Below are 22,088 nucleotides of genomic sequence, written 5' to 3' on the forward strand. Positions count from 1 at the left end.
CATTTGTGCAGGAAATGCATCTAACTGAAGCGATAAACTAAGGAGAGACTGGGTAGGACACATAACGGCAGCATCCTATAATTCAAAAGCTAGAGGTGTAGCCAAACTAGTTAACAAAAATGTACCAATCAAAATAGAGGAGGAAATAATAGATCCGGCAGGGAGGTATGCAATGATAAAGTGTCAGATATACTCAGAAGTTTGGAATTTGCTCAATATATATGCACCTAACGAGGAGGATCAAAAGTTTATGCAGGATATTTTTTTGAAGATTGCAGACACACAAGGAAATACATTGATAGGAGGGGATTTTAACCTTAATTTGGACCAAAAGTTGGATAAAACTGGAATAAAGTAGCCAAATTTATGGTTAAATCAATGCAGGAAATGAAACTTATGGATATATGGAGGAGGCAACACCCAAGAGAGAAGGAATTTTCATATTATTTGAGGATTGATATGTTTTTGTTGTCAGCCCATATTCAAGGGAGAGTTCAGAAAACTGAGTATAAAGCTAGACTACTATCAGATCATTCACCCCTATTAGCAATAGAACTGGAGGACATCCCACCAAGAACATACAAGATGGAGGTTAAATGCCATGCTAGTTAAAAGACAGGAATTTAGGGAGTTTATTGAACGCCAAATTAAAACATATTTTGAAATAAACACAGGATCAGTGAAAGACAAATTTATATTATGGGATGCAATGAAAGCCTTCATTAGAGGGCAGATAATAAGTTATGTGACTAAGATGAAAAAGCATTACAATCAGGAAATAGAGCAGTTGGAAAGGGTGATAGTAAGTACAGAAAAGGAAGTAGTAAAAAGGATGATATAATGAAAAGGAGAGAATTAGCAGACAAAAAAATTAAATACGAAACATTACAAATGTACGAGGTGAAGAAGAACATAATGAAAACAAAGCAAAAGTATTACGAACTGGGAGAAAAAACACAAAATATTAGCCTGGCAACTTAAAACAGAACAAGCTAAAAGAACGACACTGGCATCAAGGAAAAAGGACAAACAAATTACATATAATCCAAGAGAGATTAATGAAAATTTTAAGGAATTTTATGAACAATTATATCAAACTGAGAACAAGGGGAAAGATGATAAAATAGAAGAATTTTTAGCTAAAATTGAACTGCCAAAATTGCAAGAAGAACAAAAACTAATAAAACTGTTTGAAATAGAGGAAGTACAGGATATATTAAAAAAGCTGCTGAACAATAAAACACCAGGAGAGAATGGATTTCCAATAGAATTTTATAAAACATTTAAAGAGTTATTAATTCCTCCTCTCCTGGAAGTAATGAACCAGATAGAAGAAACACAAAACTTGCCAGATTCATGTAAGACAGCAATAATTACAGTAATACCAAAGATGGGGAAGGATCCATCAACACCAGCATCATATAGACCAATATCTCTACTTAACTCAGACTATAAGATAATAGTGAAATTATTAGCAAACAGATTGGCCGATTGTGTACCTAAAATAGTAAAACAAGATCAAACTGGATTCATTATGAAAAGACGAACAGCAGACAATGTCTGTAAACTTATTAATCTAATCCACAAAGTTCAAGGAAATAAGAATCCAACAGTGGCTGTTGCTCTAGATCCAGAAAAAAGCCTTTGACAGAGTAGAGTGGAACTACTTATTTAAAGTATTATAGAAGTTCAATCTACCAGAAAAATATATAAATTGGATTAAAGCATTGTATAATGGACTGTTGGCGAAGGTAGCAGTAAATGGATATGTATCGAGTCACTTTAAATTAAGTAGGTCAACTAGACAGGGATATCCACTATCCCCCTCATTGTTCGCCTTAGTAATAGAACCTTTGGCAGAACTGATAAGAATAGAAAATTAAATAAAAGGGATAAAAATAAAGGAGAAAGAGTATAAAATCAGCTTATTTACAGATGACATCATAGTATACTTAACAGAACTAGAGGTATCTGTAAAAGAATTACACAAGAAATTGAAGGAATATGGAGAAATATCGAGGTACAAGATCAACGCAAATAAAAGTGAAGTGATGCCAATGAGTAACGCAGACTATACAGAATTTAAAAAAGAATCACCATTTAAATGACAAGGACAAGCAATCTGATACCTAGGGATCAGGTTAGATAATAACTTAAGTCACTTGTGCAAATGAAATTATCAGCCACTAATAAAGAAATTGCAGGAAGACTTTGAACATTGGAAAGAATTACCGCTAACATTGATAGGGAGGGTAAACTGCATTAAAATGAACGTGTTCCCAAGGATACAATACTTATTTCAAACATTACCAATTCCTTTAACTTGAACTAAAGAGAAAAATAAGGAAATTCTTGTGGAAAGGGAGGAAATCAAGGGTAGTGTTAGATAAATTAGCAGAGAGGTATAATCAAGGTGGTTTGCAGTTAGCAAATTTTAGAAATTATTATGGAGCCGCACAATTAAGGTATTTATCAGATTTTTACCAGTCTGGACTAAGATTGAAGTAGATAAAATAGGGGAGAAGGTACCGGAACATATACTTTATAAGTGGGATGAAAAGCTGGTGCAATATAAAAACTCACCAGTACTGCATCATTGACTTAATACATGGAAGATCATCCACTTAGAAAGGAAAAAAAATGAATGATCAAATATCGAAATTATTATTGATGCAAAATCCGCTAATCCCTCTTACAATAGACAACCTTTCCTTTAGAGAATGGGAGCGAAGAGGAATCAAAAGAATAGAAAATTGTTTTTTTAGGAAATAATTTATTAACATTTGAACAGTTGAAATACAAATATGGAATAACTCATGGTACAATGTTTGCATATCATCAATTGAAAGCTTATTTAAAGGATAAATTGGGAAACAGCTTGAGGTTACCTGAAGGAAGCAGCTTTGAATATGTGATTACAGACACAATGATAATTAAAAGGTTTATAATCAACATGTACACGAAGCTGCAAGATAAGGAAATTGAAATAAACTATAAACCTAAGCAGAAGTGGGAAAAGGATCTAAACAAAGATAAAAAATTAAGTTTGGGAAAAGTTATGTTCTGGAACTATGAAGAATATAATAAACACAAGGTTACACATGATACAATATAATTGGTTACACAGGGTATATATTAATCCTCATAAATTAAAAGAATGGGATCCAACATTATCAGATAGATGTTTTCGCTGTAAGAAGGAAATGGGAACAACATTACATGCAACTTCGGCATGTACATCCATTGGAGCGCTTTCATCCCTAACATCAAAGTACTCGAGATGGCAGAGGTCAACAGCATCGAGTCCACGCTGCTGAAGATCGAGCTGCGCTGGGTGGGTCACGTCTCCAGAATGGAGGACCATCGCCTTCCCAAGATCGTGTTATATGGCGAGCTCTCCACTAGCCACCGTGACAGAAGTGCACCAAAGAAAATGTACAAGGACTGCCTAAAGAATTCTCTTGGTGCCTGCCACATTGACCACTGCCAGTGGGCTGATATCGCCTCAAACCGTGCATCTTGGCGCCTCACAGTTTGGCGGGCAGCAACCTCCTTTGAAGAAGACCGCAGAGCCCACCTCACTGACAAAAGGCAAAGGAGGAAAAACCCAACACCCAACCCCAACCAACCAATTTTCCCCTGCAGCCGCTGCAACCGTGTCTGCCTGTCCCGCATCGGACTTGTCAGCCACAAACGAGCCTGCAGCTGACGTGGACTTTTACCCCCTCCATAAATCTTCGTCCGCGAAGCCAAGCCAAAGAAGAAATCAGATACTAAATAAAATTACAAAAGTTACATACCAAAAAAACCCAGAGATATTTATTTTAAGTAACACGAGTAAAGAATTAGGCCTCAAATTGGATAAAGTGCAAAAAAAATTCATTATGATAGACTTAGCGATAGCAAAAAAAAATATAATGTCAACCTGGAAAATGGAAGACAGCAAGAGTATACAGCAATGGTACATGGAAATAAATAAATGTATTCCATTGGAAAAAAAACCCATATAATTAAAAAAATTAAGTCACATGTTTGAACAAATTTGGGAACCATACATGGAATATATTAGAGAGAGTTTGCCTATGACTTCCATCCCCTAAAATGAGAATGAAAATGACAAGATGACAAAATGACTAGATTCAGTGCGTAATAAATAGATGACGCATATTTCTTGTTTATTTTCCTTTGTGTGAAGATATTGTTTTATGGTTTTATTGTATATCTTGAATATTTATGGGTTTTTGGAGGGGAGTGGGTAGAGTGCAGGGAGGGAAATGGGAAAAAGGGAGAAAAGACAACTGTGTAAATTTAATGAGAAACGTTTGTACATATTTTGGTTGATATGGTTCATAGTGTGAAAAATAAAAAATAAGAAAAACAGAATACATACATGATTATATTATATGTAAATAATGTCCCCTACAACCCCCCGCCACCCTAACCCACCCATCGTTCCCTACCCCCCTTTAAACTACCCCCAAAAAAGGAAAAAAAGAGAACACATAACAAAACTGATCAGTTAGTTGCTATGGTTTGGAACCACACTACTAATGCGTGGAAAGGAGATTAATAATTCAACTCCATATAATCCAAATATATCCATACTTTTAAAATCTTTATATTTAAATCTTTTTCCCATCTGGATTTAGGTTTGAATAAATCCTTTTCCTGAATAGTCTTTTGTAATTTGATATACATATTAGTAATAAATCTTTCAATTACTGTATCTGCTATTATATATTAAAATTGACTTTGTTCTGGAAATTTAAAATTCCTCCCTCATTTTCTTTTTAAATATGATTGAAGTTGATAATAATAAAAAAATAGTATCATGTGGTATATTATACTTATCTTTTAATTGATCAAAAGTCAAAAAATTCCAAAAAATAATCCCTTATTTTTTTAAAATTCCACAATTATACCAAACATCAAAATAATGATTATTAACTGTAAAAGGAATTAAATGATTTTGATTTAATATCAGTTTAGCCAACTGATAATTCTTAATTCCTCTTTCTACATATACTCCATTCCATACTTTAAGAAAATGCTTCAAAATTGATTTATCTGATTTTCCTTTTAATAATCCTTCATACAATTTATATAAAATATGCTCAGAGTTACTTTCTCCTATTTTACTCATTTCAATTTGCACCCAGGCAATCTTTTCATCGGTCTGATAACAAGACGACAAAAATCTAAATTGAGCTGCTTTATAATAACTTTTAAAATTTGGCAACCAAAATCCCCCTTGATCAAATTTCCATATTAATTTTTTCCAATGCCATCCAAGCTATTTTCTCTCTCCAAATAAATCTTCTTATACTTTTATTTAAATCCTGAAAAAACATTATTGGTACAAAAATTGGTAAAGGTTGAAATGGGTAGTGTATTCTAGGAAAGATATTAATCTTCACACAATTAAAGAAATTGGCAAATCTTTCCATCTTAATAAATCTTTAATTTTCTTCAATAAGGTTATGTAATTTAATTTAAATAAATTATTTTAATTCTTATCAACATTAATTCCTAAATATTTAATTGCACCAATCTGCCATTTAATTTTTGTCCTTTTCTTAACTTGAACATAATCTGTCTCAAACATTGGCAGCATTTCACTCTGCCAATCGATAATTTACTTTTTTTTTTAAAATGAGCTTTCAGGGTTTTTAAGATATAATATTACATCATCTGCAAAATGTCTAATTTTGTGGTCTTTTCATGTACCTTAAAGCCCTCAATCTCATTATCACTTCTAATCAACTCAGCTAAAGGTTATATCGCTAATGCAAATAAAAAAGGAGAGAATGGATATCCTTGACTTGATGATCTTTCCAACAAAAAGGATTTTGATATTTGTAATCATTTTAGCCTTTGAATTATATAATGCTCTTATTCAATTTATAAAACTTGTTCGAATTCCAAAAACCTACAGTACTTTAATTGCATAGTCCCATTCTAATCTATCAAAAGCATTTTCTGCATTTAAAGCTAAAGCCACTGATGGTATTTTTCCTTTCTGAACCATATCTATTAAACTTAAAAATCTAACAATATTATCCATTGATCTTCTATTTTTAATAAAACCTGTTTTGGTCCAAATTAATCAATTAAGGTAAACATTTAGCTAATCTATTAGCTGTTAGATTGGACAAAATTTTATAATCAGTAATGAAATTGGAAGCAAAGGGTCCTTCTCTTTTTTTTGGAATAATTATCATTAACACAGTTTTAAATGACTCTGTTAAGTCCCAAAGATCTTTCATTTGATCTAACAACCCCATAAATATTGGAATTAATAACTCTTTAAATTCTTTATAAAACTCCAGAGATAAGTTTTTATACAATTTTTAAACATGAAAGGAAATCAAACTTGTTACAAGGTTAGTGCATGCAGCGCGTCGAATGACTCAAAGACTTGTTAACTCAAACCAAGGCTTTAATCAACAAAAGACTGGAGCGTATTACAGCACAGTTGACCAGTCCAGACTGACCTGGGTTTGGTTCGGAGCAGCCCTTTATAACCTGCCAGTAGGCGTGGCTATGACTCTCAGCCAATCTCAACAACTATAAGCAAATATGTACAAATATACATTGCTGATAGTATCCTGTGCACAATTAGGTGCTAGACAGAAATCCAAATTTAACTCAGTAATGCCAAATATTCTGACAAAGTAAAGATTTGACCCACTGCCATTCATCTATTGTCACAATCACTCCACAGCAGATGCAATATCGCTGACTCTCCACTCAATTCTAGATCACCCTGAAAACAGCAATTTGTACATACGGCTGCTCTTCTTCGATTACAGCTCGGTTTACAATACCATTATTCCCTCAGGGCTGATCAAAAAGGTACACACTCTAGGCTTCTGTACCCACCTCTGTAACTGGATCATTGACTTTCTCATCAGAAGACCACAGTATGAATTGAAAACAACATCTCCTCACTGATCGTCAACTCAGGCACACCCCAAGGATGTGTGCTTAGCTCACTGCACTACTTGTATACACCCATGACTGTGTGGCCAGACACAATTCCAATGACATCTACAAGTTTGCCAACGACACCACAGTTGTCGGCAGAATCACAGATAACAATATGAAGAAACATTCAGGAGGGAGATAGATCAGCTTGTTGGAATGCTGTAACAACAATAATCTTGCGCTCAACATCAGCAAAGCCAAGGAAATGATTGTGGACTTCAGGAGGAAGTCAGGGGAACATGGCCCAGTCCTCACCGAGGGCTCAGTGGTGGAGAGGGTCAAAAACTTCAAATTCCTGGGTGTCCACATCTCCAAGGATCTGTCCTGGAACCTCAACATTGATGCAATCACAAAGGAGGGACACCAGTGGCTATACTTTGTGAGGTGCCTATGGCAGTTCAGTATGTCACCGAAGACTCTCAAACATCAATAGGTATACTGTGGAGAATATTCTGGCAGTTGTATCACTGCCTTGTATGGAGGTGCCAATGCTCAGGACAAGAATAAACTCCAAAGGGTTGTTAACTCAGCCTGAAAAATTGTAGCCACCAGCCTAAACTCCATGAGGTGGTGGCTTCAAAAGCAGCCTCTATCCTCAAAGATCCCACCACCCAGGTCATGCCCTCTTCACTTTGCTATCATTGGGGAAATAGGTACAGGAGCCTAAAGACAAGCACTCAGTGGCACAAGGAGAGCTTTTTCCCCGCTGCCATCAGATTCCTGAATAATCAATGAACCAAAATCACTGCATTACTTTTCGTGCACTTTTATTTATTTTTAAAAGTTATCGTAATGTTGTAAGGTGGTTCTAATATACATGCTGCACTACAATGCAGCCGCAAAACACTGAATTTCATGGCTTGCTTGTGAAAATAAATTCGGATTATTTGTGAACATGAACATCGCACCTGCTGCAGTTATCACTTCACTGGCTGGTTTGAAAGATTTCCCTCTTGGAAGAGATCAAAGGGATACATTATTATTAATGTTCAAGGCATTGCAGTTAGCAATAAAATCTTCCACAGATTTTATGATTTTGTCACTATACCTCCAAAATAAAATTACAGGTTTCTTTCAAACTGTTCTTGTTTTAAAGCCATAGGTTGAGCCAAGACTACAAAACTGCTAAGAAATAAGACACAGTTTTCTATATTTGACCATGTGCTGCACATCGCTGTCAAATTCTGCAATGATGCTCCAATAACTGAACATAACATTTTTCAAAATACAAAACACCAGACATTTTAACTGCAAGGGGAGAGTTGCACAAGCCACATTCAAGTTGCATTACTCCACGTTGAAAAAAAATACTCACGACAGGTTTCAGAATTTTCATCAGATCCATCTTCACAATCAACTTTATTGTCACATTGCCATTTATTTGGCACACATTGTCCACTGAAGCATGTAAAATCAGATGAGCTGCAAGTCTGAATAGCTGAAGAGAAATGAATATTAAATCTACATTTATTCTATAAAAATAATCATTCCACTAACTGCCACCAATGACTATTAAACTTAAAAGGCATTCTTTCCAGATGCTAGTTAAGAATTTTGATTTGTTCAAATTGCTCTAGCAACATCAAGTAGTATTGCCATAACTTGAAAGTCTGATACAGATTTGGATGTAGAAAGATGGCATGCTGAAGTTAGGAGTTATATACCACTTGAGAAAATTACATATAATTTAAGAGACAAACACTATATATTTTCCAAGATATGGAGCCCATATTTATAAAATATGGGTGTAAATATTTAAATGAAGCTCTGGCATTCCCTTTCTCCTTAAGGCCTCAGCATACTATAAGAAACTTTAAAATAATAGATACTTCTGTTGAGAGTTTCTTGTCCCCTTCTTTTATTTCTTTGTTCTTTTTTAGTAGGGGGGTAGAGGGGGAGTGGATTCTTTTTTATTTTTATATGCCACATGTATTTGTTTTGTTTTGTATTTTTTTTTTAAATCATATGTGTTCTTTTATGGGATCTAATTTTATAAAAATATAAAAAAGAATTTAGGTTGAAAAAGGATGCTGATTAAGATACATTTAATGACTAAATTATGTATGGCAACAGGTGTGTAGGAGCTCAAAACATTACAGGAAATAAAGGTAATCTGTACATTAGTAACAGGACCATGGCTCAAAACAAAGTTACACAATGAATGCACACAAAAGTTTTAATTACAGAAGTCAATTAAATTGCTCATGCACCTCTTCTACATGAATGTCCATCTTCCAGTATCATTCCAGAAGGACACAAACAGATAAATTTTTCTGAATGAATGCTGAATTGAGGTGCACGCATACACATGTATTTGCAAGCTCTTTCTGAATCCACCTTGCACCAATTTCTTCCTACAAAAGATCAACCAGTTAGATGACCATTTCCAAGTTTCCATTATGCAACTTCATTATATTGCCCATGACAAAGTTTTGCTGATGCGGACAACATTTTAGGAAGGTTAACTGCCTGCAGTAATTGATAATTTACATTTGACAAACAGAATTAAACCATTTCCAACAGTTGTATTAGCAAGAATGCACAATACTCACAACTGCCATTCCTTAAATTGGTACTAACAGAAGGGTAATGGACTCCTGCAGCTCCATGTCCAAGAGATGAATAGCTATCATGAGATAAAAGACTTTCGAACAAGCAGCAATTTTAATTTGCTTTTTGCATTAAAAAAAGACTTGCCTGATGGCTGCATTAATTTATGATAAACAACAAGATCTTGAGGTCTATTCAGATTGGAGATCACAGTCACTAGGTCTTCTCCACTGAACTTGTTGACTTCATGGATGGCTTCAGTCTTCCCATCAATCCAAAAGACACTATCCTAGATTAGAAAAGTTCCATTTATTTAAAGGGCATTATCCAAATTGTCTTGTTGACCCGCTTGTATTCAGAAGACTAGTAATAGACACAAAACTTGTGAAAGGAACTGAATATAGATCAAAATCAGATCAGAGGTCTCCAAACATAATGGAGATTAGAGTAGCCAACATAAAGAAACAAATTGCCAAGTGTATAAGTGTGGTTGATATTCCACTAAAATGATAGATTTGAGTTATTTTTGAAAACTGGACATTCAGGCAGTACTTAAGCACAATGTTATCTCTGTCATTCAGAAACCATACCATTCAAATCTTCACTCCAAATGGTTTGCAAAATTGAACTACTGCAGAAGAACACAGACCTTTGAAATAAACAATGAAATTGTTACTTCTAGAACAGAAGCACTTGGCTTTATTATGTCAGTTCACAAGTCATGTTTCCTCCCCAGTATTCAAGCACTGTCAATATATCTGTTAATTCCCATTCTGGAAAAGTTCAGCCTTGAGTAAAGATCCCAATTCAAAACCCAAAACATACCTCTTCCTGGATTTCCTATTCTTTGAAAGTAACAGTCTGCCATCTAACACACAATTTTACAAATTAAAAGCAAGCCAAGATAATTGAAGCTTCATAACCCAATTCAATCTAGTCTGCCATTGCTTAACATATCAGAAAAATTATTGAAAGTTTAATAGAGTGATTGTTTACACATCAATCTGCAGGTGATGCTTTAATTTTGCAGCAAGGTTTGAGGATTGAAAGCTCCAAAAATCACAGAAACACCTTGTAAGTATTTGGTTACACAAATCTACCAGACAGACCATTTCCTGCAATCACTGCATTTTCAACATTAAAGCTTACTTGAAATACAGAGACTGCCAAAGGATGAGCAAGGGATTCCCGTGATTGCAGTACTGTGATTCGATCTTGGCCATTCAAGTCAACAGTTGACAATGTATGCAGTTTGGAGTCAACCCAATAAAGGCGGCTTTTCACAAGATCTGAAGGGGGTGGCAGGGGGAGGAGAGCAGGAGCACATTAGGCCTCCACATTGAAACTCTGCTTAAAAAAGTAAGTCACATTAGAAATACTTACCAAGTGCAATGCCATTTGGCCATTGAATCTCTCTGGTAACCAGTAGCTGCCGATTAGCACCATTCATTCCTGATTTTTCTATCTTGGCTGGTTCACCACAGTCTGACCAGTAAACAAACCTGTAAATAAAGTCAAAAGGTTGAGCTATGTTGACATCTCAAACCACCAGCATTTGCACAAATAAAGATGCACCTTACTTCAATTTGTAGCCATTAATTAACCCTGGGTGCCATTTAGATTTGACTAATCAGACTAAAACTGTAAACCAACTGCTATCACCACCAGCAGATTCCAAACTCTATCTGGAAAAATTTCATCTCCATATTAAATTGAAGACCCATCGTTTTTCAAAAAAGAGTTCCAGGGAACATTGATTTGTAGCATTGGCAACTTCAATCACCTTTTGGTTCATCTCCACACAAAACCTTTAAGGCATGTTGAAATACATTTAGTGGCTCTATAGCTCAGTGGTTAGAGCACTGGTCTTGTCAACCAGGGGTTGCAAGTTTGTTCCTTGCTGGGGGCTCACTTATGTGAGGATGCTGGACAAAGTTAAAGAATTTCATATTATATTCTAAATGTAGTATTATGTGGCAATAATGGAACCTTTACTTTCAGCTAAGATAGAGGCGAAACTGCCATATTCACTTGGGTCAATTGCTTAAAAACAAGTTTAAACTTTAAAAGGTTATTTCAGACATTTTGATGAGCATATCAGATACAATATTCACTCCTTCCCCACAATTCTGCACACTCAACGGGAATCAGGGTCAGTGTAATGTGACAGAGTATACAGATATGTTTTTGGGAAAGGTTTATCAGAGTAGGTTACATACAAACACTAAAACAGATCTTATTTAAAACATTGGAGCTCTGCCACATGCTAAATATATCAGGAGCTCAGAGCTTTTGCAAGAACTTTGGAGAGTGCTCAAGAGACTACACTAATAGATTGTTGTTTACAAAAGGCAACAGATGAAAGATCTTGCCGGAGCCGCAGACTGTCTGGAAGAGAACTTGTTCTAGGAGGGTCATGTGGTTTTGCAAGCAAAAAGAGTCAAACAAGTTTTTGAGAGAGCGCGAGCGAGCGCTTCCACAGTGTTATAGCCAGCAAAAGTAGCTGGGACTGGAATAGGGCAAGCTTGTCGCAAGCCATTTGGAAGACAGCCTGGTCAAAGCCCTTGTGGTTCATGCAAGAAGAGAGGACTGTTTTCATGTTTAAAGATAATTAAAAACAACTTTTGTTTAAGTAACCATTTGTCTTGGTGAATATCTATTGCTGCTGGGTTGATGGGACCACTGGGTTCGTAACAGTAAAGCTCAGCAGCCACAAAGTGTCATACCAAATTTGAAAGTTACTGCACCTAGTGTATCCAAGCATAAACCATAAGAAAAAAATCTACCCTGATAATGGATCAACTGCAATAGAACCCGGCTCCTTCAGGTCTGTATCAAAAAGGGTCAATCTTTTGGTTCCATCAAATGTAGCTGCAGATATTGCTTTTGTACCACGGTCGGTCCAGTAGAGGTGCTTGTAAATCCAGTCCACGGCAATTCCCCCAGGAGAGGCTACATCCTTGGCCACTATGGTAACACCAGTTCCAACTTGCCACATATTGATAGATGCACTTTAAAAAAAGAAATAACACCAAATAAGAACAAGTTTGACACATGAACCCTCAGTTGTTTTGAAATTTTAAAATATGCCTGAGATATATGGTATATTTGAGGCAATTTATGGATACATTCAAAATTGACATTGTAGGTATAACGTATTCAATCAGTGCATCAAACAATCAAGTTAGGGATAGCTGAGCCACAGAGAAAAATAATAAAAAAATTATTTTAAATCTCAAATTCAACATTCACGACACATCAACCAAATGGTCAATTCATGTCAAAAGTTTCAATTGTGCACTCTACAATTGTCTGGCAGACAATTTGCAATGTTAGTCTATAATTCAGTGGTTTAGTTACCTGAAGATAGCCTGCTGATCCAAGTCAGTCCAGAAGATTATCTGCTCTGCAATATCAGCATCCAGTGCTACTGCATTTTTCTGCTGCACTGCCACCTCAGTGTACTCTCGGTGATAGAGACCAAGCTTCCGGATGTCAAGGTGATTTGTGAAGATTAAATATGGCTCGTTCCCTGTGTATAAAAATAATTGGTCCAGAAAAAAATGGAAACCAAATGCAAACCATTGGCCAGACAAGTTCATTAGCATGTTTTACAGCATTTTATCTTTAAAGTGTAAACTACTAGATCTACTCATTTTCAGTTCTAGTATAAAGTTGCCAGCATATAGGGTTCTTATCCCACACCAGAAATTCATTTACTTGGAAAGAGGCTTCCTGTTTAATGGAAGTTCAACCCTTATTCAGCACAAGGATTAATGGGGAAATTTCTAATCTCAGGCTACAAATTTGAATAAAAGTAGAAAACTACAAAATTAACATTAGAAATGCTCTTGAAACTTTCTTTCATGAAAGTGGATTCATACATATACCTGCTTATTTTTATTTCCCTAAAGACCAAAACTGATATTTGTCAAACTCCAGGAAAAAATGTTGGAAATTGTGTTTTTTTTTCTATTTTGCAGGATGTACAATTATAACCAGTGGGAGGAAATATTGGAGTGCTCAAGGTACTTGGTACTACAAAGTAGCTGATAGAAGTTCCTCTAACCTTTTGATAGCCATCCGCGCTGTCAAGATAAATAAAAATACATGACCAACCCATAGAGAATACAATACAGATTTATTAAATTACACTAGCGGAAGTGAGCAATAAAGGCCAGCTAAACAAGGTCCCCTTAGTCAATATTGAACTTCACTCAAAGATAGATTTAAGGCATATTTGGCAGCATATCTCTGAATTTGTTTGAGGTATATTGTTACAGTTTCTTGGTATCATTTGTCATTGTGTTCTCTCAAGAAACATAAATCATAGACACCAATCAGTTACCCATATTAACAATTAATTATGTTAAAGTTTCTGTCTTAAAAACAGATAAGGTAATGTCTAAAGGGTTTGCCTTCAATACGTATCAAACGTAACATAACATAACAATTACAGCACGGAAACAGGCCATTAGGCCCTTCTAGTCCGCACCGATCCAAACACCCCTTTCTAGTCCCACCTCCCTGCACAATGTCCATAACCCTCCATCTTCTTCTCATCCATATACCTGTCCAACCTTTTCTTAAATAATACAATTGACTCCGCCGCCACTATTTCTCTCGGAAGATCATTCCACATGGCTACCACTCTCTGAGTAAAGAAGTTCCCCCTCATGTTACCTCTAAACCTCTGCCCCCTAATTCTTAACTCATGTCCTCTTGTTTTAATCTTTCCTCCTCTTAACGGAAATAGTCTATCCACATCCACTCTGTCTATCCCTTTCATAATCTTAAATACTTCTATCAAATCCCCTCTCAACCTTCTACGCTCCAAAGAATAAAGACCTAATCTGTCCAATCTCTCCCTATACTCTAGATGCTTAAACCCAGGTAACATTCTGGTAAACCTTCTCTGCACTCTCTCCACTCTGTTTATATCCTTCCTATAATTAGGCGACCAGAACTGCACACAGAACTCCAAATTAGGCCGCACCAATGTCTTATACAATCTCAACATCACCTCCCAACTCCTATATTCCATGCAATGATTGATAAAGGCCAGCATACTAAAAGCCTTCTTCACCACCCTATTCACGTGAGTTTCTACCTTCAGGGAACGATGTACCGTCACTCCTAAATCTTTCTGCTCTTCTGTATTCCTCAATGCTCTCCCATTTACCACGTATGTCCTATTCTGATTCTTCTTACCAAAATGAAGCACCTCACACTTATCAGCATTAAATTCCATCTGCCATTTTTCAGCCCACTTTTCTAAGCAGCCCAAATCCCTCTGCAATCCTTGAAAACCTTCTTCATTATCCACTATTCCACCTATCTTAGTATCGTCTGCATATTTACTAATCCAATTCACCACCCCATCATCTAGATCATTAATGTATATAACGAACAACAATGGGCCCAATACAGATCCTTGAGGCACACCACTGGTCACCGGCCTCCAACCTGACAGACAATTATCCACTACCACTCTCTGGCCTCTCCCTTTCAGCCAATGTTCAATCCATTTGACTATCTCAAAATTTATACCTAAAGACTGCACCTTCCTAACTAACCTTCCAAGACATCAATGTCTTGTGTACATTTGGTTCAAATTTTAATTATCACATGCTAATCATTAGTCTGGAGAATTAATTTAATCTTTAAGACACACAAAACATGGAAGCTTTTGCTTAAGATTTAAAGAGAAAAGAAATCGTTATCAGCTTCTGATAATGATATGCTAAATCTATGCCTTCTGTATTTGCTTTGACAAGCCATCTTGTTGGCTGGCAGTTGTAAATGGGAAGCAGCTGTGGCCGCCCACAACAATATTTATGAATGGAACAGCAGCTTCTGTTCAATCGTTAAGCAGTCAACCTGTTTAACAATGCACAATTTAAAGCGTCTTCAAATGGTTAGTTAAAATGCTAATCTAGTTGTCTGGAAAAAAAGACTGCTTTCAATAAAGATTACTGGGCTTCTAAAATTCGAGATTAAATTCAAGAGGCTTCTGTATGAATACATTTAATAAAGACATACTTTTCCTGAATAATTATTCTTTCTTCATGACTTAAAAATAGAATCTTTCATAATCTATGGTACTTTTATAGCATTACAATAGCATTACACAATCAAATTGGATCTGGTTTAATCATGTCGTCCAAATTTGAGCAAGTATCCACAGCTAAAATCAACTTGAACAATATTAATTTTGATCAAAGCCAGTTTTGACCTTTAAAGCTACAGTTCCATTTCTTTGATACTTGCCAAGTGCTTTGCAAATTCCAGTTAATTTATCCATTCGATATCCTCTGTGACATTCACATTTGTAACTTCCTTCTGAATTGATGCAAATTTGACTGCACGTTGCATAAGTTTGACATTCGTCAATGTCTGAGGGAAAAAAAAAATTCTACTTCAAATTTTTCTGATGTACTGGTATTTTGTAAGAACAGATCTAGAAAAAAAACAACTTACCTATACAGTCCCTTGCAAACAATTGAAAACCTGCAGGACATCCACATTTGAACCCAATAAGAAGATCTATGCAGATATGAGAACAGCCTCCATTGTTCATTAAACATTCATTTACATCTGCAAAAACAAAGTCAGGCAATTGTCCACTTGCTCTTCTTCATAGAGTGCACACTTTTTCAGGCTTTAAAATTGGTAGAATATTTTGATAAATCCAAGCTAATTTCATAACTTTCTGGGATGGTTTTGTGACATTTAATGAAAATAGAACATTTAAGCAGCTCAAAATATAGTAGTGATTGTTGGCCAGACCACTGTACCCAAGATAGAGAGTTGTAGGATTTGGAGCATGAAAGTCAACAAATATTTCCGAGTATATTGGGTTACCACCAAGTTGCTGATGGTGCTGTCCCTAACCAAAAACAATGAACATTTAATCCTCAAGTTGTTGCAGTAAAATCCCTGCATCAGTGGACATAATGCTTGAACAATGGATGATGTACCAAATTAAACAAGCTAGTTTGCGCCACAAAAGTTTGAAGTTTTGATTATCCTAGAATCAGATACCTGTTAAATTGTAGCATAGAGAAAAAAAAATCTCATGATTAAAAATATTGGATTTCAACCTTCGGGTGCAACCCTGGAGTGGAATAGAGCATATTGTCACAATTGTGACAATATTAAACATTTAGCAGAAGTTGTATGAAATGTAAAACTGGTTAAAACCTTTTTTAAAATACTTGCATTGTGACAGAATATATAGAAATATTTTTGGGAGATAAATTGGGAAAAGTTAGAGTAGATTACACTTGAAAACAGATCTTATTTGAAATACTGGAGAATTCATGTCCAATCAGTGACTTTGAAGAAACTGTGAAGAGTGCCTATGGAGACTTCACAAGTAGGCATTAATTGAACTGTGGAAATGAATGGACTATCTTCTCTAAAGCAACAGCAAGAGACATACGGTCTCCTGATACCTTTTTGCAATGCTTTTGACAAGAGTGCTCAAAGGTCACTGATGGGTTCTTGTTTATCTAAAAACAACAGATGAACCAGAAGAATGACTTCTATTGTTTGCTGGAAAAGGACATGTTGTTTTGCAAGCACAGGGGGTCAGTTAAGCAAGCTGGCAGTCTTTGCGTGCGAGTCAAAAAGAGAGAGTGAGAGAGAAGGGTCAAGCAAGTTGTTTCAGTCAGTGTGGGTGAGACAGAGAAGCTTGCTGAAACTAAAGCAAGAAGCTTGTTGGAACTGAAAAAGAAGCTCCAGAGTGGAGGATGGCTGGAAGTACTAGCTGTCAGGTGGTTCTCTTGGAATAAGTGAAACAGAAAGGAACTCTGTGATAACCTGAAAGAAAGAGGTTATTATCTGGAGAACCCTAATGGGGCAAGTTTCGTCAGCAAGACACTGAGGTGACTGAGGGAAGTATCTCAGATGTGGAAATCCTGGAACAACACATCTCTCTCTGCAAAAGCTACAAAAACCCTCCTGAGCGGTAATCATTTACCTTTCAAGCACCAAAGCCTGGTGAACTTTATGCATGTTAAGTTCTGTGTACAGTATAAGAATTGACTGCAACCAGTGAACTTGAAGGAATGAAAAGTGAGATTGGTCTGTGAACCAAAGAATTTCCTAAATTTACGCACAGATTACATACACGTGCGCTTAAAATTAGAAGGGGGTTATTGGATTAAGTTATGTAAAAAATATAGGCAAGTTTAAGTTTGATTCTATTTTCATGTTTAAAGCAAATTTTGTTTAAGTAACCATTTGTCATAGTGAATATCTATTGCTGCTTGGTTTTGGGGTTCTTTGGGCTTGTAACAGCATCAAGATCAACTATGATGTAATCTCAATTCAAATCTCTTGACATGTGGTTTTGTACTTAAAAGGAATAGCATCCAGTCAAAAAAAGATCTTACAAGTTTAACCTCAAATCCAGAAGATATGCAGTCAGATTTTTTTTAAAAAACTGGATTATTAACTCCCTGGTATTGATGCAGTGACTTAAGATAATATTTACAATATAAAATGGGCAGTAGTGTATTTATGCATGTTCAAAATGGATTTTGGGTTGAGGATTTAAAAAAATGTACAAGTAAAGAATATGCTCAGTTTAAAAGCCTGAAGTGAGATCAGGATTTTCAGTATGCAGAGGAGAGTTTCAATACAAGAGCACCTGAAGTATTTATTGTAGCTGGTTTGGATTTGAACTGGATGCAGAATATTTACATATTTCAATTAATCTTGTTGAAATTTAGCTCCAACCTGGACAAAGAAACATTGGCAAACGCAATTATCCAAAGCTTTTTACATCTAATATATTTCAGGTACAGATGCACAAAATTAAAGGGTATAATTCAACTGCCGGCAAATTGTAAAACTCAAAATTTAGAAAAAATTTATTAAAATGTAAAGTTTAACCAGATTATTAGTAAAATAACTCCAATCCAAATTAGAACTCATCGACTCCAAGCCAGATTTAAAAGTACTCACTACATCCTTTTGGTGGTTCATCACTTGAGTCGTTGCAATCTTGATGTCCGTTACACACTAGAGACACAGCTATGCATTCTCCACTTTGACATTGGAAGTCATTTGCTCCTGCACAATCTAAATACAGAATAGGATTGGCCAATTTAAAAATATCTATGGATCTAAACATTAGCTGTTATTTTAGAGAATTAGCAACCTACCTCTCTTGCAGTTGGCTTCACCACTACCATCAGTACAGTCTCCAAATCCATCACACATTTTACTCACATGGACACACTCACCATTACCACATTTAAAGTAATCTGGCCTACATGTCAGAGGACCTGAAATAAAAATGGAGCATTTGCAAAGTCAAGGCATGGATGGGCAGGGTGGGGGGGGGGGGGGAATAGAAAGTAACATTTGAATTGGTTGCAAAGATTAACTATTTAGTTGCCATGACTCTGAGGATTAATTTTTTCCTCCAGATGGAGATCAACTTTGTTTAAGTTTGATCTGGTACACATGCCTATACCATCATTCAATATGATCATGACTTATCAATGCTAGCCTCAACTCTAGTTTCACATAACCCCCTAATCCCTGTTCTCTCATATCTCCACTTTAAATTAATCTACCCTCCACCACCATCCAGAGATTCACTACTGTGTTATTATAGGTGTAATTAAGAACTACATTTCTCAGCATACAATGCACATGGTTGGGCAGAAACTGCAAGTGGCATATGACAGGGGCTGTCGGTTGGAAGTTGGTTGAAGCAGCTCAAGGAAAATAAAGTTGGTTAAATCCATGTAAAGTTTTTTTCTTCTTGAAAGAACAAGTACAACATGGTGTCAGTAGTGCCTGTGAGTAAGAGAAGACAATAGTTCGTATACATATACAGGTCCTCCAACACCGATGCAAAATGTTTGCTTAATTGGAACAAAAATCCAAAATGTGATTACATAGGTTGCCATTATAAAACTAAGGAACACCACACGCTCTTCAGCCCACTATGCCTGTGCTAGCCAATGCCAATCTAAATTTAATCTATCTAAATTTAATCTATCTATCCCTCTACAACCTGGCTGTTCATGGATCTGTCCAAGTGCCTCTCAATCTGGCAACATATTTGCTTCTATTACCTCCCCAGTTGTACCTTCGAGGCATGTCAAACTCCAAAACCTGCCTTGCAAATATTGTATGAAGTAAAAAGGCTTTCAGTTAATATAGACATGCTAAGTGACAAGTGGAATATAGTGGGAAAACAGGCAAGATCATCCACTTGCACAAAAAGAAAAAAAAAATTAGAACATCGAAGAAAAAGACATTTTGGTAAATGGTAAAGGAGACGAGACACATTTTGCACTATTTATTGAAAGTTGTCATTCCCGATTCCGAATACCTTTACTATAAGGTTTGAGTACAGAAGCAAGTCTTATTTGGGGGTGGGGGGGGGAAAATCAGGCTTTGGTGAGAAGGAACTATAGTTTTGGGTTCGGTTTTGCAAGGAAGAGGTAGCTTAGATGAATTTCTAATGGTAAACTTTTGGAAAACAGTGTCTCAGTTCACTGAAAGCAGATTGTTAGATCTCTGGATACATGGAACAAAGAGATGTGCAAATAGTGCAGGAAAATAAATCTTTATTGACAGAGCAAGTTTGATAGTCTATTCCTGCTCAATTTTTAATGTTGATTGGAGATCAAATTAAAATATTAATGCAATGTTCACCAAGAACAATCACATTTGTATCAAAAGCAAAATACTGGATGTATGAAAAAGGTACTGGCAAATTACAAATCAGGGAGATCAGAAGCTGTGAAGGGCGACTGGAAGTTACATGTACATTGCATGACTTGTAGAATACTTTGAGCATTTTTATTTTAAAAAAACCCAGATAATTACTAAAATTTAGGAGGAAAAGAATCAAGATAATGGCAGAAAAGAGCCAAGTTCAAACCAAGGTACCAGTGTTCTCCTGGATTGCTTTAATAACCATGTTCTCAGAAGTTGAGCCAAGATTACCATTTCCTTCTACAATGAAGGGAGAGCCATATTCAATAAAGACCATAGTATGTGGTAGGAAGACAGAAATATTTACCACAGTTGATTTCATCACTTAGATCTCTGCAGTCTGTATCGCCATCACAGTGCCACTTCCTGTGTATACATTCACCAGAACTGCATGGAAACTCATCAGGAGAGCAAGTCACAGGAGGAAGGGAAATATATTCACAATGTTCAGGAGATTCATCAGATTGGTCATTACAATCAGGATTGGTATCACATACCCAGCCAAAGGGAATACATTCAGAACTATTGCATTGAAACTCATGTGGGCCGCAGCGTGATGGAACACAGCTTCTTTCGTCACTTCCATCACCACAGTCATCTTCGCCATTGCAGAAGAATAATACAGAAACGCATCTGCCATTGGAACAGGCAAATTCTTTTTGATTGCATGCAAGATTGTCTAAAACAAGGCAAGATAGATAATTGTTTAATAGGTTGTCGACATCAAAACAATCTAGCATCTAAATTTCAACAGTAGTAAATCTAAAATTTGGATCAGTCCCATTGGCTTGAAGAGATAAGCTGACTAACAAGACTTTTTTGAAAAATTATAGACAAAAAAAAAGAATGGAGTATTGAGGATTTGGCATCAATTTATAAACATTTATCGAAAGTCATGCCTGCTAGATTTGTCAATAGGTAAAGTTAACTGGAGATGAGGGTACAAAGAAACAACTACAAAGAAAAACTGACATTTTGCATCCACTTCTCGATAGCCAATATTTGTTATCTTTCCCATGTACTTAGTGTACCCACATGGTATCCAGCAGATCATGGCTTTAATATTTGATTTCTGACATGTGTGCTCTGGATCCCAGTTCCACTACCTTTCTAATTTATTTAACTATTCTCATTTATTTAACAAGGTTCTAGACCCAATTTGTGTATTGGCCTATGTGTAGTATGGCTTTGTGTTGGAAGGTGACAGTTTGCCTTTGAGAGCCAAGGTGAAGATGGATCGCTGAGAGAGTGGGAGACGGACTGGGCATGTGCAAAAAATGAACTAGAGATTTCTGGACTTGGAAGACAAGCCATGGCTTGGTGTGGCTGTGGAGTAGAAGGCAGCCCAAGCAGAGTCATTGTCTGGGAGGCAGTTTGGAATGTCAGGCATTTTAAAAGGGATGAAGATTCCGAAGGCAGCCAGGAGGATCTGGACCAAGCCAATTTTTTTTCTCTCTGCGAGCAACACAAGAAGACCACTTTGAATTTTGTGTTCTCTCTCCGAAAGATCTTTTGGCTTCAGTTTACCAAAAGAAACTGAATTTTGTTTACGATCTTTACTTCGATTGCAATCGAAGTTTTGTGAGTCTTATGTGCTTTGTTTCTAAGTTTTTTTTCTGTGGGTTGGTTGGAAATACAACTTAGACTTTGATTATATAGGTTATATTTAGGCTGGGGAATTTATTAGTTTTACACTGTTATAGAAATTTGTATATTCACCAGTGGGCATTGTTATAAAAGGCAAAATTTTGAATTAAAGTTTGAAGGTGAAATTTTGTTAAAGTAATTGTTCATCTTTACCCCTG

At 36.1% G+C, this 22,088-nt stretch overlaps 1 protein-coding gene across 1 annotated transcript in view; it reads right to left on the bottom strand.

The window, feature by feature from the left end:
• LOC138763610 (low-density lipoprotein receptor-related protein 1-like) overlaps positions 1 to 22,088 on the bottom strand; it is a 121,923-nt gene that overhangs the window by 58,487 nt on the left and 41,348 nt on the right. Inside the window, 12 exon segments of the mRNA XM_069938480.1 lie at positions 8,303 to 8,425; positions 9,198 to 9,337; positions 9,681 to 9,826; positions 10,687 to 10,826; positions 10,921 to 11,039; positions 12,324 to 12,548; positions 12,898 to 13,069; positions 15,808 to 15,933; positions 16,018 to 16,134; positions 18,511 to 18,627; positions 18,711 to 18,833; positions 20,591 to 20,962. Of these exon segments, the coding sequence (XP_069794581.1) occupies positions 8,303 to 8,425; positions 9,198 to 9,337; positions 9,681 to 9,826; positions 10,687 to 10,826; positions 10,921 to 11,039; positions 12,324 to 12,548; positions 12,898 to 13,069; positions 15,808 to 15,933; positions 16,018 to 16,134; positions 18,511 to 18,627; positions 18,711 to 18,833; positions 20,591 to 20,962 (1,920 nt within the window).

The sequence above is a fragment of the Narcine bancroftii genome, chromosome 1, assembly GCF_036971445.1.
Source record: "Narcine bancroftii isolate sNarBan1 chromosome 1, sNarBan1.hap1, whole genome shotgun sequence".
Lineage (NCBI taxonomy): Eukaryota > Metazoa > Chordata > Chondrichthyes > Torpediniformes > Narcinidae > Narcine > Narcine bancroftii.